The sequence below is a fragment of the Bos indicus x Bos taurus genome, chromosome 23, assembly GCF_003369695.1.
Source record: "Bos indicus x Bos taurus breed Angus x Brahman F1 hybrid chromosome 23, Bos_hybrid_MaternalHap_v2.0, whole genome shotgun sequence".
Classification (NCBI taxonomy): domain Eukaryota; kingdom Metazoa; phylum Chordata; class Mammalia; order Artiodactyla; family Bovidae; genus Bos; species Bos indicus x Bos taurus.
In genome coordinates this window covers 21,277,697-21,296,451 of record NC_040098.1, presented here as the reverse complement: position 1 = coordinate 21,296,451, position 18,755 = coordinate 21,277,697, and the positions used below count along the sequence as shown (strand labels likewise).

Below are 18,755 nucleotides of genomic sequence, written 5' to 3'. Positions count from 1 at the left end.
CTATTTAGGGGGAATCTTGGCAGGCAGGGGATGGGGGCATGTGAGCACCATTCACTAAGGGGAGCAGGTAAATACAAAAGGGGTGTGTGTCCCATGGCTTATTTTTCATGCTGCCCTAGAAAGCCCTAGAAAGACTCTCTACTAACATATAGGCCATATCGGTGGCAGTAGTTGCACTGTCTTTAATGTCTTTTTTCTTTATTTAATCAATATTTTAAGAAACATTTATTCATTTATTTGGCTGCATTGGGTCTTAGTTGCAGAATTCAAATCTTTGATTTTCAATGTGGCATGCAGGATCTTTAGTAGTGGCATGTGGGATCTTAGTTGCTTGACCAGGGATCAAGCCCTGGGCCCCCTCTGTTGGGAGTGTGAAGTCTTGGTCACTGGGAAGCCAAGGAAGTCCCTTAATTGTATTTTTTTTAACTGAAGTATAGCTGATTTGTAATGTTGTATTAATTTCTGCTGAATAAGAAAGTGATTTAGGGATTATACTTATATATACATTCTCTCTTCTTTTCCATTATGCTTTGTCACAGGACAATGAATATAGCTCTCTGCGCTATGCAACGCAGGAGACCCCGGTTTAATTCATGGGTGGGAAAGATCCCCTGGAGAAGGGATAGGCTATTCACTCCAGTACTCTTGGACTTCCCTGGTGGCTCAGATGGTTAAAGAATCTGCCTGCAATGTAGGGGACCTGGGCTTGATCCCTGGGTTGGGAAGATTCCCCTGGAGGAGGGCATGGCAACCCACTCCAGTATTCTTGCCTGGAGAATCCCCGTGGACAGAGGAGCCTGGCGGCTACAGTCCATGAGGTCGCAGAGTTGGACAGGACTAAGTGACCAAGCACACACAGCACAGCCCTGTGCTATACAGTAGGACTTTGTTGTTTATCTACTATCTATATAAAAGCTTACATCTGCTAACTCCAACCTCCTCTTCCATCCCTCCCCAACTGTTCTATTTTCATGTAGATCACAGAGCAAAGCACAGGGCAGTGCTGTTGGGATGACAAAGCGTGCATGAAGTTCAAAGCGCACCCAGAGAGGAAGGTAAGTGCTGGACTGATCTTCTGTGCTGCTGACTCCAGGCACTGATTCCAATGCTGGGGAATCAGCTCTTCATCTTTTCCCATGGAGCTGTAAAGGGCATTTTATCGCCATGACTGTGGGCTGAGTTGTGTCTAAATTATTCTGAGATAACCATGAACTGGAGGACAATTTGTTGCTAACCGCATGAACTATGAAGAAGGAAATCTGATTGGTTCATGACTATTTTAATGCTAAAACACTCTGATTCTATCTTAATATTAGTGTTTCTAGGGTCCTTGGTTATTTGAGTGTTTGTCTTTACTGAGATGAAAAGAAAACTTCAGTGAAATATAAAAGGCTGGATGTTAAATGCGCTCAGTTGCAAAGTGAAGCAAGTCAAGATTTGCTCCCCACCCCCACCCCCACCAATGCATTTTAAAATTTTGGTTTGAATGACTTGTCTTCATGTCTCATCCTTGCATGGCACACACGTCTAGTCACAGACTGTGACTCCAGCTGTTTGTGTCCTGTCCAGGACTAGGAGGGACCAGCAGAAGATGAGATTTCTTCCTCTCTGGCTCTTCTCCTTCCTCACGATCACCGAGGGCCGAGATGGCTTCCTAGAGGTTAGCTGGTGTATGTCCTGTTTTCCTTTCTGTCTTTCTGCCACTATGAGTTCCCATCACTCTCCAGGCAACTGAAATGACATAATTTCATAGACTTGGAATCAGAAGTGCTGGGTTCTTGTCTCAACATTACCTGCCTTAGTTGTGTGGCCTTAGACGAGTCATTTTATCCCCTGGAGCTTAGATGACTTGACAGCAAAACCAGCATCTTGGACTAAGCCATCCTAGAGATCACATCTAACTCAGCACATCCTCTCCTATGGCCTCTTTGATGGAGAAAAAGCATATAAATCCACATTAATCGAGGTTAGCAATCCTTGGACTCTTCCCTATTCTCACTTTGTTTTTTTTCCAATAGTCATTTTAAAAATAAGAAGTCGTCTATTTTTAAAATTTACTTATTTGGCCATGTCAGGTTTTAATTGCAGCTCACAGGCTTAGCTGCCATGCTGCAGGTGGGATCTTAAATCTTCAAGCAGGGATAGAACCTGTGTTCCCCACATTAGAAGATGGCTTTGTAACTGCTGGACTACCAGGGAAGTTCCCATGTTTTTAAATTGAAGTAATAATTTACATATTTTAGTTTAGCTAACATAGTTAATTTACAATTGTGTTAGATTCAGGTATACAGCAAAGTGATTGAGTTGTTTAGTTGCTAAGTCATCTCCAACTCTTTTGCGACTCGATAGACTGTAGCCTGCCGGATTCCTCTGTCCATGGGATTTTCCAGGCAAGAATATAGTGACCCGGTAGACTGTAGCCCACCAGGCTCCTCTGTCCATGGGATTTCCCAGGCAAGAATACTGGAGTGGGTTGCTATTTCCTTCTGCAGGAGTTCTTCCCAATCCAGGGATCGAACCCATGGCTCTTGCATTGCAGGCAGATTCTTTACCACTGAGGCACCAGGAAAGCCCAATATATACACATATGTATTCTTTTTCAGACTCTTTTCCATTATAGGTGATTATAAGACATCGAGTATAGTTCCCTGTCCTGTACACCCCTTGCCACAGCCCAGAAAGATCCACAGGACCTGCCTCCCTAGAGATACTCTCTGACCTCACTTCTGCCCCCTCCCCCACAGCACATAGCTACTCTGGCCTTCACGTGCCAGGCATGTTCTTATCCCGTGGCCTTTGCACGTGCTGTTCCCTCCTCTTGGAAAGTTCTTTCTTGGAGATCCTCACTTTCCCACCTCCTTCAGATCTGTGCTCAAAAGGTGTCTCAGCCATGTCTTGTCTTGTACCCACTCACCATCTCGCTAGGTTTTAGATACATAATTTTAATTTATCTGGGAAATCCAACAACATGAAATACAGCATGTTGTACGAAACAGCTTTATGAAATACAACATGACAAACCCTTGTTGTAATTCTTTTTTTTTTTTTTTCTTTTTAACAGAGGGATGAAGGCATCAAAACAAAACAAGAACTCATTGTGAATAAGGAAAAGCCTCTAGGTAAGACTCTTAGACTGGAAGCATACACTGGAACCAGGAGTGATAGTAAAGGTATTAGTCACCCAATCATGTCTGACTCTTTTAGACCCAAGGACTGTAGCCTGCCAGGCTCCTCCGTCCATGGAATTCTGCAGGCAAGAATACTGAAGTGGGTAGCCATTCCCTTCTCCAGGGGTTCTTCCTGACCCAGGGATCAAACCCAGGCTTCCTGCACTGCAGTCAGATTCTTTACCCTCTGAGTCACTGGAGCCAGGAGAGCAGGGTTTAAGTCCTAGGAGTGCTTCTGATGGGTTGTATGATCTTGGGCATGTCGTTATATACCTCAAATCTGTAGAATGATAATAATAGTAATTCCTTGTGAGGATGAAATAATATAATAGAGGCATAGTATCCTACCCCGTGCCCAGCCAGTAACTGCCCATATTCTTCCTTTCCTTCCTCATCTTGATCCCAATAATGTAATTAAAGGCACAGACTTCAATCTAGAAATGAGTCGTGGTCTGAAATTTGATTTGTAAGTGTGGTGTCTCAAGCATTGTGTATATTTCCCCATGGAAGCAATACACACAGATGGTTGTTAGATTCCTGGGTCAGACCACTAAAGCTTTATTACGGTGCAGTAAATCTTTCACCCCAATCCATCTGGGCCTCCCTCGTAGTTCAGTTGGTAAAGAATCTGCCTGCAGTGCAGGAGACCCGGGTTTGATTCCTGGGTTGGGAAGATCCCTTGGAGAAGGAAATGGAAACCCACTCCAGTATTCTTGCCTGGAGAATCCCATGGACAGAGGAGCCTGGCGGGCTATACAGTCCATGGGGTCGCAAAAGTTGGACACTATTTAGCGACTGAACGATGACAGTAAATTTGCCACCTGACAATATATTCACAGGGCCATAGACCTTCCCACACTGTAGCAAGGCCATAATTCTTTGGGAAAATGAAATCAGAATTTCAACTTGGAATGCTGTAAAATGGTAAATGCACACATACACATTGAACTGCTGCAAATGCCAGGCACTATTTTAGGTGTGTTAGATGAATTAAATTCCCACACGGATCCTATCAGTTAGGTTCAATCACCATCTTTATTTTAGAGAGTGTGAAACTGACACAGCCCAGGGAGGGGCGGCGGCGGGTGGAGGCTTGATTCAACCCCAGTCCGTGTGGTTCCAGAACAAGAAGCATTAACCCCTGACAGTGTGGCCAGGGTCAGCCTTTCCGCAGTTTCCCACCTCTTACCTGTCTGAGCCATGGGAGTGGATATCTCCTTAGCCCTCATCACTGGGGGTAATTCCCAAGGCTGGGATAGAGTTTCCGGCCTGAAGGAGGCAGGGGAGAGGTGAGTAGGTGGCAACCATGACAGACAGGAGTCTCCTGTTAATGTCCCAGGACAGGCTGCAACCTCTGGATTTCCTTCCAAGAAGCCTAGGGATTTTCCTCTGTGTGTGTTCAGTCACTTCAGTCATGTCCCACTCTTTGCCATCCTGTGGACCATAGCCCACCAGGCACCTCTGTCCATGGGATTCTCCAGGCAAGAACACTGGAATGGGTTGTCATGCCCTCCTTGCCTAGGGATTGATTCAGCTGCTTTTCTTCCCTATAAATCTTCCAACTCCCCAGGGCAGTTTCATAGGAGCCCTCTCCATCTCATCTGTGCCCGGAGAAAGCAGGGTGGTGTCCTGAGAAATCTACAGGATTCTTAGAGGTTTCTTTGTCAATGGCAATGAAATGAAACTCGGGGGAAAAAGATACTCATCTTTTGCCTCTTTGTCTCTGAAGTCCTTGACATTCTCAGTCTGGGGTCCACAGAGGATATTAAGACCCCACAGAATTTGATACCAAATTTCATGTGAATGTGTCTAAGTAAATTCTGGGTGGGGTTCCTCTTCTCTCCCAGTGCAAAGCACCTAATGGCCTCTCCTTAAGGAAACGAGAAGTGCTGCTCAGAAACGATAAGGTGGAGGTGAGAGTGCGTTAAGGTTCAAGTAAGGTTTGCTTTGTTTTTTACTTTGGCATTTCATCTCAGTATCAAACTCAGCTAACTAGTGGAACATTTGTGCATAAGAGGGAAAGGCTCTTTGGAGAGGAAAGAGGGGACTGGGGGTTTTATTTATTTATTTATTTTTTAAAGATTTTTCTGGTGTGAATCATTTTTAAAGTCTTTATTGAATTTGCAATATTACTTCTTTTATTTAATTTCAAATTTATTTTTATTAATTGAAGGATGACTACTTTACAGAATTGTGTTGGTTTCTGTGAAACATCAACATGAGTCAGCCATAGGTATACATATTATTGCTTTTTTTTTGGTTTTCTGGCCTGAAGGCATGTGGGATCTCAGCTCCCTGACCAGGGATTGAAACCACGCCTCCTGCATTGGAAAGCGAAGTCTTAACCACTGGACCACCAGAGAAGTCTGAACTGGGGGTTTAGTATCAGAGATGCTTTCAGAAGACCAGAACTGAGGGAGCAGGAGGGGAGAGTGCCTAAGACTTCCTCACCTCTTTTCCCTTCAGTCTTGACCCTGAAGCTTGACTCTAGATGTGACCTGAGAAGTAGGGACAATCAGGACATCGGAGCTGAGCTGGATTGGAGAGCACGGAGCAGCTAATCTGGCAGAAGTCAGAGAAGAGATGTGTCTTGGGCCTGTGTGGGCAGTCTGCATGCTTTACTCTGGAGGTTTATTTTCAGTCCATGACTGGATGAGCGGAAGTGAATACCAAGCAGCGTCCACGAGCCCCACGCTGAACCTGACCTCTCTTCTGCCCTCACTTGCTCTGCAGTATCTCCCTCCCAGCCCGAGAAAGGATGCCTCTGACTGTCTCTCTTTTTCCTAGGCTCAATCCAGGAATATGAGCTGCTGCTTCAGGTGCACTATCGAAATTCCAAGGAGAAAAGAGAGCTGAAGGAATTTCTGAAGTTCTGTGCGCTTTCCTCATTTTTCTTACCTGAGCCAGTGAAGATAATCAGAGCAAAGGCCACCACGTGTGAGTCCATCTCTGTTGACTGGGACTAGAAATGGGGAATATGATGCCTGAGTCGGGTAGAGCTTAGGCTATCCTGTGGAATCCGTCACCCCTACAATAGCTATGACTGAAAAGAATGTTGTTGCTATTGTTTAGTTGCTAAGTTGTGTCCAACTCTTTGTGACCCATGGATGTCACCTGCCAGGCTCCTCTGTCCATGGAATTCTCCAGGCAAGAATACTGGAGTGGGTTGCCATTTCCTTCTTCAGGGGATCTTTCCGACCCAGGGATGGAACTCGCATCTCCTGCTTGGCAGGAGGATTCTTTACCACTGAGCCACCTGGGAAGCCCCACTAACAACCACCACAGTGGGGTTAGGAGAAATTAAGAAATTTTATAAAACAAAAGTTCTCAGGGTGTGGTACCCAGACTGGTGGTAGCAGCAACAGAGAATGTAAAAAAAATGCAAATCCCAGACTTTGCCTCCTAAACTTTGAAATGAGACCCCTCGCAGAAGATTCTGTTGCATGATCAAGTTAGAGAACCACTTCCTGGGCACAGTTGTGTGTAATTTCACAACAGTGTCTGGTGACTTGGCCCCAGGGTTTTGTTTTTGTTTTTGGGTTTTTTTTTTTTTGGTCTGTTAAAAAGGAAGGATTTTTGGTGGGAGTTTTAGGTCAAATAGAAACATACAGGATTGGTTAATAGAATTTTTCCTTATGACTCTCAACAGAAAGGTCCCTCTGTCTTTGCCATATGGCTAACAGGGACTTTGGGGGAGTGATGCTAGGCTGATGAGAGCCTCCAATAAGACAGTGGACAAATACCTTCTAGAATCCTTCAAATAACTCTCAGGTTGACAAACCTTCTTCTGCTTCTTTCTCCATTCAAAGGGTATCAATGAACATACATCCTTCTTTTGGATGCTAGTAGCTCAAATGGTAAAGAATCTGTCTGAAATATGGGAGACCTGGGTTTGATCCCTGGATTGAGAAGATTCCCCTGGGGAAGGGAACAGCTACTCACTCCAGTATTCTTGCCTGGAGAATTCCATGGACAGAGGAACCTGGGGGCTACAGTCTACGGGGTTGAGAAGAGTCAGACATGACTGAGAGACTAACCCTTTCACTTTCACTTTCCAAGATACTTGATTGTTGTTCGCTGGATTTCTGATCCAACCTCAGTATCTATTGAGCAGGATGCTTCCTTAACTTTAAACATGCTTGTTTCCATTTTGGTTTCATTCTTCTAGCTTTTGGAGAGAGATACCTCTAGCTTTTGATTCAGATTCGGTGTCAAAGCCAAGGATGAGAACTCAGCTATAGCCCGTTTATGAAAAAGGCCCGGTAAGACCAAGCTCTGTTTTTCCTGCAGACTGTGGCTACCAGAACAGGGCCCTGCGCTGTGCCTGTGAAGACAGCTACTCCTGGTTTCCTCCCCAGTGCCTCGATCCCCAGAACTGCTCCCTTCTCAAGGCAGGATCACCCCAGACCTGTGACTGTCATTCCAGCAACCTCACCCAGAGCGTCTATTTCTGTGAGAGAACAAGTAAGCATCTACGGATACCCAGAGGGGAGCCAGGGCGCCTCCTGCCTCCACATGTGACAGAGAGAAAAAGGACTCTTAGCTCTGCACCCCGATGTTTCTCTTTGCCTTCCAGAGGAGAGCTAGTGTTTACAGGGAGATGGAAAGGCAGAGATGACATGCCATGTTAGGCTTGGCTGGACACACTGAGAAATTTGGAAGTGCAGAAAATTCAGATATGCAAGTTGGTGTTTGGGTGCCAGTTTATCCTGGAGGTACATCTAGTTCACCTCAACAATTCTATGATTCTTCTGAAATTTAGGGAGATTCCTTGGGAACAGCCTGAGTAAATAATGTTTTCTTTCCACTTCTTGGGCCAACATCAATTTCCAGAAAATAAAAATTCAGAGGGATAAAACAGGGAGGGTTATCTAGTAATTATAGTGAAAGAAATGCTCTAAATTGCCAACAAATACATGTACTGGATGAATTGCCAAAACTAAACGGAAGTTGAAAGTCTAGCTTAGGAAACCAGTGGATGCTGAGGGAGCTACTGCCAGCTTAGGTTGATGTTCAGTGTATGATAAGGTGACCCAGATGATATGGGCCCCCAACAGACTGAATAACTTTAGGAAATGTCCCCAGTGACTAGTCCAGTTGTCTTGAAGCCCCAGAGTTTGGTAAAGTGGAGCAGAGAGTAAAGGAGGACCTGAAATAGCCCAGCTTCCCTGGGTATCCCGTGGTCCCTTTCTCAGGACCACAGCAATTCAGGTTAAGGTGATGCTTATTTATTTACTTTTTTATTTTTAAAACTGTATTGAAATACAGTTGATTTACAATGTTGTGTTTAATTTCTGCTATACAGCAAAGAGATTCAGATACACACACACACACACACACACACACACACACGTATGCATCTGTGCATGCCAAGTTGCTTCAGTTGTGTTTGACTCTTTGCAGCCCAATGGACTGTAGCCCGCCAGGCTCCTCTGTCCATGGGATTCTCCAGGCAAGAATACTGGAGTGGGTTGCTATGCCCTCCTCCAGAGGATCTTCCCAGCCCAAAGAGTGAACCCATGTTTCTTATGTCTCCTGCATTGGCAGGAGTGTTCTTTACCACTAGCACCACCTGGGAAGTCCATATACATATGTATATGTATATATACATGTATTCTTTCAATATTCTTTTCCATTATGGTTTATCAAAGGATATTGGATATAGTTCCCCGTGCTATACAGTAGGACCTATTGATTATCTATCCTATATATCATACTTTGCATCTATTAATCCCAAATGACCAATCCTTTCCTCCCTAAATAACATGTAATTATTAAGCACCATCTTTATACCCAGATCTGGAGCAAATTCTGGGAGGTCACTATAAGGCATTTCTCTTGCTGTTGATGCATTAGCAAGCTGCTTGGGTAGGCCAGATTGTTAACACATGTAAAAAGACAATGTCATATTTTCAATAGATTTTGATGGAATCCTACTCTTTGAAAAGTGATCCATTTCTGATCCATCTTTGGAGGAATACAAGCATGAATCAGAAAGGGATTACATTCACAAGGGTCTTTCCCAAATAGAGTAGGAATGTATATACATGAGGTGTGTTCACAGATAGATGTGTAGATGAAAAGGCTGGAAGGGAGGTATGGATAAAGTACTGTAGGAATTTAAAGGAGGGAAAGACTCTTTTCATATGGGACCTAGGGAAGGCCTTGCAAAAGAGGTGCATTTAACCAAGTCCTGAATGAAAGACACAGGATTTGTCCATCCAGAGGTAGGGAACAGCCTGTCCCAGAGCAGAAAGGCACCAGTGTTAGGTAAGCAAGGGTTAAGTTGGAATTAGCAAATAGTGATTTTTTAAAAAGTTTTTTTTTTTTTTTTTTAATAGGGACAACGTTTAAGCTCAGTGCCTAAATTGAGATATACTTCATTGCTAGTGACTGTTGTTTGTAACCACATATGAGTGCCTACTTGCTTACCTGCTTATAAGGTCATCCCCTTCGTCAGCTTTACCATTGCAAAGGGCTTATGTAACTCAATGAAGTCATGACCCATGCCACTGGAGGAGGAAATAGCACCCCACTCCAGTAAAGGGGGAAGGGAAAAATACACGCATCTGAACAGAGTTCCAAGGAAGAGCAAGGAGAGATAAGAAAGGCTTCTTAAGTGAACAATGCAAAGAAATAGAGAGAAACAATACAATGGGAAAGACTTGGGATCTCTTCAAGAAAATTAGAGATACGAAGGGAACATTTCATGCAAAGATGGATACAATAAAGGACAGAAACACTATGGACCTAACAGAAGCAGAGGTGGTAAGAATACAGAGAAGAACTATACCAAAAAGGTCTTAATGACCCAGATAACCATGATGGTGTGATCACTCACCTAGAGCCAGACATCCTGGAGTGTGAAGTCAAGTGGGACTTAAGTACCATCACTACGAACAAAGTTAGTGGAGGTGATAGAATTGCAGCTGAGCTATGTCAAATCCTAAAAGATGATGTTGTTAAAGTGCTACACTCTACATGCCAGCAAATTTGGAAAGTTTAGCAGTGGTTGGAGGACTGGAAAAGGTCAGTTTTCATTCCAATCCCAAAGAAAGGCAATGCCAAAGAATGTTCAAACTACTCTACTATACAATTGCGCTCAGTTCACTTGCAAGCAAAGTAATGCTCAAAATCCTTCAATCTAAGTTTCAGAAGTATGTGAATGGAGAACTTCCAGCTGGAAGTACAAGCTGGATTTTAAAAAGGCAAAGGAACCAGAGATCAAATTGCCAACATCTGTTAGATCATAGAAAAAGCAAGGGAATTTCAGAAAAGCATCTACTTCATTGACTACACTAACCCCTTTGACTGTGTGGATCACAGTACACTGTGGAAAATTCTTAAAGGGATGAGAACACTAGACCACCTTACCTGTCTCCTGAGAAACCTGTATGCAGGTCAAGAATCAACAGCTAGAACAGGACATGGAACAATGGGCTGGTTCAAAATTGGGAAAGGAGCATGTCAAGTCTGTATATTGTCACCATGCTTATTTAACTTTTATTCAGAGTTTATCACATGAAATGCAGGGCTGGATGAGTTACCAGCTGGAATCAAGATTGCCAGGAGAAATATCAACAACCTCAGATATGTAGATGATGCCCTCTTATGGCAGAAAGTGAAGAGGAACTAAACAGTCTCTTGATAAAGGTGAAAGAGGAGAGTGGAAAAGCTAGCTTGAAACTCAACATTCAAAAAACCAAGTTCATGGCATCTGGTCCCATCACTTTATGGCAAATAGAAAGGGAAAAAGTGGAAACAATGAGAGACTTTATTTTCTTGGGCTCCAAAATCACTGTGGATGGTGACTGCAGCCATGATATTAAAAGATGCTTGCTCCTTGGAAGGAAAGCTATGACAAACTTAGACAGTGTGTTAAAAACTAAAGACATCTCTTTGCTGACAAAGGCCCATAGAGTCAAAGCTAAGTTTTTTCTAGTTGTCATGTACCGATGTGTGATTTGGACCGTAAAGAAGGCTGAGCACCAAAGAATTGAAGCTTTCAAATTGTGTTGCTGGAGGAAACTCTTGAGAGTCCTTTGGACTGCAAGAAGTTCAAACTAATCAATCCTAAGGAATCAACCTTGAACTTTCATTGGACTGATGCTGAAGCTGAAGCTGTAATACTTTGGCCACCTGATGCAAAGAGCTGTCTCATTGGAAAAGTCCCTGAAGCTGAGGAAGATTGAAGGCAAAAGGAGAAGGAGCAGCAGAGGATGAGATGGATAGATAGCACAACTGACTCACTGAACACGAATCTGAGCAAGTTCTAGGAGATAGTGAAGGCCAAGGAAGTCTGAAGTGCTGCGGTCCTTGCAATATCAGAGAGTCAACCGTGACTTAGCCACTGAGCAACAACAAAAGGCAGTCTTGATTACTGCAATTTCCCATATGTTCCAAAACCACAAAAGAGAATTATTTTTCTTCCTGTGTTACTTACTTTAGGGGAACATTCATCATAAAAAGAAATTGACCAAAAAAATAAAAATAAAAAAAATTGAAGTACCACTGTCAAATAGATAGGCTGAATTAGACCTTTGTAATTTTATGCTATATCCAGTGAGTAATTTTTATCTCTGTAAATTTCTTATTTTCCATAGAGGTTTGGGGTACTTTCAAAATTAATGAGAAATTTACAGAAGACCTTTTGGACTCATCTTCTGCCAAGTACGCCAAATATACCACTGGAATTGAAATGCAGGTAAGCATTTTCCTCTTATTACATAAGAACTTGTTGGTTAAACATAACTTCAGATGTTTTCTAATTCAACATGTGTATTTAACACATATTCTTTATTCATTTTTCAATTAGTTCTTACCCAGCAGTTAATCACTCTGCCCACAAGGAATATATTTTAAACATATTCTTTCAAGGAGTGTTAAGCAGCTGACCTCTTCTCATTCCTTTAGTGCTTGGTTTTGCTCATTCATTAGGGTATTATTAAATCAAGCCTTATTATTTTCTGATTTTTATTTGTCTAAAGAAAGTTTTCATGATCTGAGTGCAATTGTTAACATTTGGGATTTTTTTTTTCCTTAAAGAAGCCTCTCTTGTTAGAGGCTAAAGAGAGTACTCTCCAGAATTCTGGACTTCATACTGAAGTCACATAAAACTACCTCTGTCTAGGCTGGTGGTTCACGTGTGGTCGTAACTGAAGACATGCACAAATACTTCACAAGTAGATTCAGTTTAGAAATAAATGGCTTATTTAGGGGAAGGAAAAGATAGGTTTGGGGTGAATTTATTATACTATCTGGCACCAAATTCATCCTCTAATCTAAGCAATTGCTTCTACGTTCTTTATTAGCCACCTCAAGATTAAACTGTATGTGTGTGCACAGGCGTGTGGGTGTCCATTCTCTGCTGTCATTTTAATAGTATTTCTGTAACACACAATTACCTCCTGCCAAGTCTCTTTCCTTTGCTCAGGGCTTCAGTTGGTTTATTTATTGTCTGCATCCATTTTTTTGCTCAAATGTCTTTCTTGTGTGGGGACAAAGATCAACACATTGCCCTTTGCTCTCTTTGTAAAGCTAAAGGAAGCATACAAAGGAATCCAAGGTTTTGAATCTGTTCGAGTCATCCAGTTTCGGTAAGTACCACAGTGGTCTTAGAAGGGCCTCCCCAGAGCCAAGTAGGATGTCTCATGCTGTTTCCAAGTGATCACAACAGAAAATAGGTCAGAACTGGTCTTTGACGTAGGATTCTTACTAAAGCTGGATAAAAGTCTGTGATGCTTGCAAAAGTCTGAAGAAGAAGGCCTATATTCTCACTTAAATGTTTTTGCAAGCATAAATATTAAATGTCATTCTCAAAACTATGGATCAGAAACTAGAATCAGAAACCCAGATGGCAGAGTAGAGCTTGGAAAGAAGCAGGAAGGCATGAATAGGAAGGGGCAAGGAGTGGGGATGAGGCTCGTGGATTGTGAAGGAATGGGTTTGCTCCTCAGCAGAGAGGGTGTAATGTTGTATAACTGGGAGCCAGAAGGGGCTCCTTGGGTAAAATATTAAATTTTTTGTGTAGATATCATTTATGTACCATGCTTCAAAGCCCAGTAGTCATTGTCTACAGCAAATAGAGAGGTATTTAGTAAATTATCCTTTTGTTGATACTTTAATTCAAAAGCTATTTGGTTAGTTATCCATGTGTGTATTGATTACCAGCTATTTATAGTCTGTTAGAGGAAGTAATGACTTAGAGGTCAGAGAATTTAGCTTCTTATATTTTTTTTTCACAGTTAAAGAGTAGTTATAGGAAATTTTCAATAACATTTGTTACAAATATACTGTTTTGAACATTACCCTTTAAGTCTTCTCATGTACTTACAAAAAGGATCACATGTATAATATTCTTTAAAATTTAGTGCTAGGAAAAACTCTGCTTCCTTTTCCTTATATCAAGGTCTATATAATTCATGTAACTTCTGCTTCTGACTATGTCGTTATTAAATTCATAGACAAAATTGAAAATCAGTCAACAGTTTTGTATTCAATATTCACATTTTTCTTTTCCTTGGTCCTGGTTTTCTATTTATATTTCTAATTTATGTTCCATCAAATTATCTATTTATCTTACAAATTGTCCTCAATAATTCATAGACAAAATCACAGTAAAAGTGGACTTGTCTATAAAATGCAACTATTTTGGTCTTGCTCTTTACATATATGACCTAAAGTAAATCTTAATCTTTCACTTTCTCTATTTATCTGTCAGACAGAACTATTAATAGCTATGGAATCTGACTGAAGCTCAATTACATAAAATGAAATAATAGGCAGAAAAATACTTTTCAAACACTATAGAAGAGCCATATCAATGAAACGACATTGTGACCATTACAACCTAAAAAGGTATTTGGGTTTATTTATTGTGAGTTCAGTGTAGCTCAATGTTAGTTCAATGAAGTGATTAAGAATTTGACCTTTGGAATAATCTTTGTTTAAATCTAAAAAAAAGAAAAGAAAAAAAAATTGAGCTTCAGAGAGCCAAAGGTTCTTATCCATCAACTAATAACTTTTAAGAAATATTACTTTATTTGGCTACACCAGGTCTAGTGTGGCCCACAGGATCTTTTTAGCTGTGGCATGGAAACTCTTTGTTGCAGCATATGGGATCTAGTTCCCCAACCAGGGACCAAACGCCAGGCCCCCTACACTGGGAGGCTGGAGTCTTAGCCATCGGACCATCAGGGAAGTCCCCATCAATTAATAATTAATGACCTGACCCAACTTCTCTTTAAGACTTTGTTCCCTTATCTATAAAATGAGAATAACCCTAAAGCCTAACCCTCACTGAATCGCAGGATTAAATTAATATATATTATCTCACTGGCTTTCATAACGTCAAATACCGTCTGTATGCAGGTGGGTTCTAAACATGTTACGTGACTTCAGCCTCTCCCTTAAATTCCAAACTCAAATATCCAATGCCTATTAACATCTCCAGTTGATTTTCTAGCAGACATGTCAAATGTAACATGTCCAAAATGGGGGTCCTCCATCTCCCCCCATCATAACCTTTCACATTCTTTTCCTGCCATCTTCCCCATCTCAGTTCCAGAGATGCTGTTCTCCTAGGACCCAGGGTCCTAAGATCTAGAACCCAGATCTTACAGCTCTCCGTGCTTATTCTAGGGACTTTTTCTGGCTGTGTCATGTCTTAGTTATAGCACATGGGATCTTTCACTGCAGCACACGGATTTTCAAGCTGTGGCACGTGGGCTCCATTGCTCCACAGCATGTGGGATCTTAGTTCTCTGACCAGGGATGGAAACTGCATCCCCTGCGTTGCAGGGTGGGCTCTTAATCCCTGGACCACCAGGGAAGTTCCAATATGCTTTTAAAAAGATCTATATGAAGAAACTTTATTTTGAAATTTTTATAGGATATAGTTGATTTACAATGTTGTCTTAGTTTCAAGTATACAACCAAGTGAATTAGTTCTACATACACATTTATCCACCCTTTTTTAGATTATTTTCCCATATAGGTGATTACAGTGTATGGAGTAGACTTCCCTGTGCTATACAGTAGGTGCTTATTAGTTACTTATTTTATATATCAGTTCAGTTCAGTCACATAGTCCCGTCTGACTTTTTGCAACCCCATGGACCGCAGCACGCCAGGCTTCCCTGTGCATCACCAACTCCCCAAGCTTGCTCAAACTCATGTCCATCAAGTCGGTGATGCCATCCAACCGTCTCATCCTCTGTTGTCCCCTTCTCCTCCAGCCTTCAATCTTTTCCTAAAATCTGGGAAAGATTTTATATATAGTGGTGTGTACATGTCAATTCCAGGCTTCCAATTTATCCCTGCCCTCATGTTAAACCCTGGTAACCATGTTTGTTTTCTATATCTGTAACTCTATCCCTGAGCTTGTCTATCATAACACTTAACAAAATTTAGAATTATATGTATTTATATATAGTGGTTATTTGTTTCTATTTTCCTTGCCTTCTCTATCAGCATGTAAGCTCCATGTAGGCAAAAATCAAATCTGTTTGATCTATTCCTACAGACCTAATGTCACCCCCACAGAGTAAGCTCTGAGTGACTGAACAAATATATCTCATTTTTCTTTCCACATCATCACTGTAGAGATGGAAGCATCGTTGTTGGGTATGAAGTTGTTGGTTCCAGTGGCACATCTGAGCTCCTGTCGGGCATTGAGCAGATGGTTGAGAAAGCTAAGACATATCTGCGCCAGCTGTATACACTTGAAGAAAATTCTTTCAGAGTGTTCGGAGAAGGTAATGCTGAATTCTGTAGAATTAGGTTACCTGTATATGGGCTCAGATCCTCAGTCATGTGGGACTCTTTGTGCCCCAGTGGACTGTAGCCCGCCAGGTCCCTCTGTACATGGGATTTTCCAGGCAAGAATAATGGAATGGGCTGCCATTTCCTCCTCCAGGAGATCTTCCCAGAGCAAGGATTGAACCTGTATCTCCTTCGTCTCCTGTATCAGCAGGTGGATTCTTTATCACTGAGCCACCTGGGAAGCTCCAGGGAAGTAGGTTGTGGGAGCCTAATGAGTAGATTATGTATTGGAGATGTTCCCAAAACAGAATTGTTCTAAGACTGACTTTATCAAGCAGCTGTTCCCTCCCCCGCCCAACTCCCGCCAGGATGAAACTCAATTTCAGCTGACTATTTCAGACTATTTCAGACTCTTGCTCATGGGTGATCTGACCTCTTATTCTTAATGTAAATGTCATGCAAGACTGATTCACTGCAGGCTCTGTTGGAAATGACTCAGCAATAGTTTACTGGTGTCCATGTTGAAAGAGCCCTGGGGCTGATGACATTCCTAAATTATAATCCAAGGGACCCAGGAAAGAATGTTTTTTTTTTTTTTTTCCAGGTCTTTCACATACACAAACACACACAGAAATACACAGGCACACACACCCCACTTCATTTCTTCAAATGTTTGAAAAATTCTTTACATTCAATTTCAATCTCTCTTACCAAGATTTTTGCCACTTTCAACATCTATCTAACAAATATTTACTAAGTGTACAAAGAGCTTAGACACTTACGACAGAACAGTGGGGAAAAGAAACAAAAATCACAGCCCTTGTGGTTCTTTCTTCTCCCAGTCACGATCATGGTAAGAACCTATTATGAAGGGCCTGGTGCAAGGGGAGCTAAGTGGTTGGTCATGATGTGAGGGGAACAGAGTAGGACATGTCACCCCCAAATGGCAACTGCCTATCTTTTAACCTTATCATGCCTACTTTGTCCCATAGTATCTTGAAGCTTATCTGGTATTCTAGCATGCCCTTAAAGAGGGTAAATATTTTCTAGGAGCGATCACACCTTGGCTTGTTTTCAGTGAATACTTACTATTTGATAGCTCACTAAAAGTCAGATTGTTGGCCTAGACTACATACCTGGAGGGAAAGGGGGCCAGCCTTGGGGAGGGCAGAACATCAGGAAAGAAGAAAAGGGACTGATGGGGGTAAAGATGGGCATCAAAAATAAACTTCTTCTACTCCTGAATTTTGCCTAGGTTTGGCTCTGAAAATATGACTTCTAAAGCACTGCTATTAATACATAGTTGATAGAGAGTGTCAAGACATTCTTCTACTGTGTTTCTATTCTTTTCTCTATTTCTCTGTTTCTATTGTTTTCCAGCCCAGTGTAACAGCATTGCCTTTGGATTTGGGTCTGAGAATGACGAGTACACTCTTCCCTGCAGCCTCGGCTACATCGGAAACATCACAGTCAGGTGCCAACCCTCTGGGTGGCATATCCTTGAAGAGATGTGTGTGCTCTCTGAGCTGGAAGAACTGAAGAAGGTAAAACAAAAAAAAGGCATTTCCACTTTGCAGACTTGCCCTGCTTTTGAGTTTCACAGTGGGTGTCTCCAGTGAACCCTCCTGGGGGTAGGTAATATGTATCAGTTTGTCTCATTGGTCAGATGTCGGTGACGTCAGACCCTGGGAAACCCAGGAAGTGTAAGCATGAGTAGTGAGCCTAAGTGGCAGCTGAGAATGTCAGAAATGTCAGACTGGATGGTTTTCAGGGGAGGGTGCTGCAGAGGTGTGAATCAATGTGGTGGAGGGCTACTATAGATGGCAGAACAGCAACTAAATCCAGAAAGCCTGGGAATTAAAGATCTCAGTGAAGGTGTTAAGTCAGAAGCCATAACCTTAGTACAAGTGAAGAGGTACATGTGTTAGAAATGGGGGTAGGGAGTGGGTCAGCAAGAGGTGAACCATATAGAATGAGAGAACTGCAACGGCTCTCCAGGGCCATGCACCTTACCAATTTCCTTCTATAGACTGGAAAAGGAGAGAATAGGGGGCTCATGGTCCCTCAGGTAACAACAATGTTGAACTAGAAATGTGGTCACTGGATTAGGGCTATGACCTTCATATGATGCTCTCTTAGGAAGATTCAAGTACTTAAGACTTGATAAATAGAAAAATGGAAGCAAATGGTGAGGAGTTAAAACTCAGTTAAAAGGGACTCCAAGACCAGTTCACAGATATGGTCCTGCAAATAGACCTTCATAGTGAACAGGGCTTCAGTCCCAGCTAGAGACCCCACTTCAGAAGCAGAGAACCCCCCATGGTATTCACCAAGGGACTGTGGAAGCTTTACCCTCCGTTTCTGGACCTCAGGTTCTTATCTGTAAACTTGGGAGGGAGGTCGGAGCAGATGACTTCTGGGGCTTATCCTTATTCTTGCTGTCTTTGCTTCAGCTCTGGACATAAACCATAGCTGGGACTAGGCCACCCCAGGGTATAAGGACAAGCAGATCCCAGGTGCTGAGGCAGAGTACAGCTCTGTCAACTGAGAAGAGTAAAAATGAAAACAGGGATCTGGGTTCCTGGGTTGACAGGCTTCGAGTAAGGAGAATATCCCTTCTAGGTGCCTTCCAAATTAGCTCAGTGTTGTGGAAGCAGGTAGGAGCCTCAAGGAAAAAGTAAAACCCCAAATCCAGTGACCAAGTGTAGTCAAATCTCCACGTACATCCCTTTAAATCCTCTATAGCAGTGGTCCCTAACCTTTTTGGCACTAGGGACCGATTTGGAAGGCAGTTTTCTCATGAACTGGGAGGTAGAGGAATGGTTT

General features: G+C 42.3%; 1 protein-coding gene across 4 annotated transcripts in view; it reads left to right on the top strand.

Moving 5' to 3' along the window:
• Window positions 1-18,755, top strand: part of ADGRF1 (adhesion G protein-coupled receptor F1) — a 46,145-nt gene that overhangs the window by 15,090 nt on the left and 12,300 nt on the right. For 3 of the 4 annotated variants that reach the window (XM_027525081.1, XM_027525082.1, XM_027525083.1), the window contains 9 exons: window positions 978-1,055; window positions 1,532-1,660; window positions 3,062-3,119; window positions 5,955-6,104; window positions 7,458-7,631; window positions 11,771-11,871; window positions 12,705-12,763; window positions 15,771-15,922; window positions 17,310-17,473. In XM_027525081.1, the coding sequence (XP_027380882.1) occupies window positions 1,026-1,055; window positions 1,532-1,660; window positions 3,062-3,119; window positions 5,955-6,104; window positions 7,458-7,631; window positions 11,771-11,871; window positions 12,705-12,763; window positions 15,771-15,922; window positions 17,310-17,473 (1,017 nt within the window). In that variant the 5' untranslated portion in view covers window positions 978-1,025. The remainder of the gene's footprint in view (window positions 1-977; window positions 1,056-1,531; window positions 1,661-3,061; window positions 3,120-5,954; window positions 6,105-7,457; window positions 7,632-11,770; window positions 11,872-12,704; window positions 12,764-15,770; window positions 15,923-17,309; window positions 17,474-18,755) is intronic. The other variant, XM_027525084.1, reaches the window with a different exon arrangement.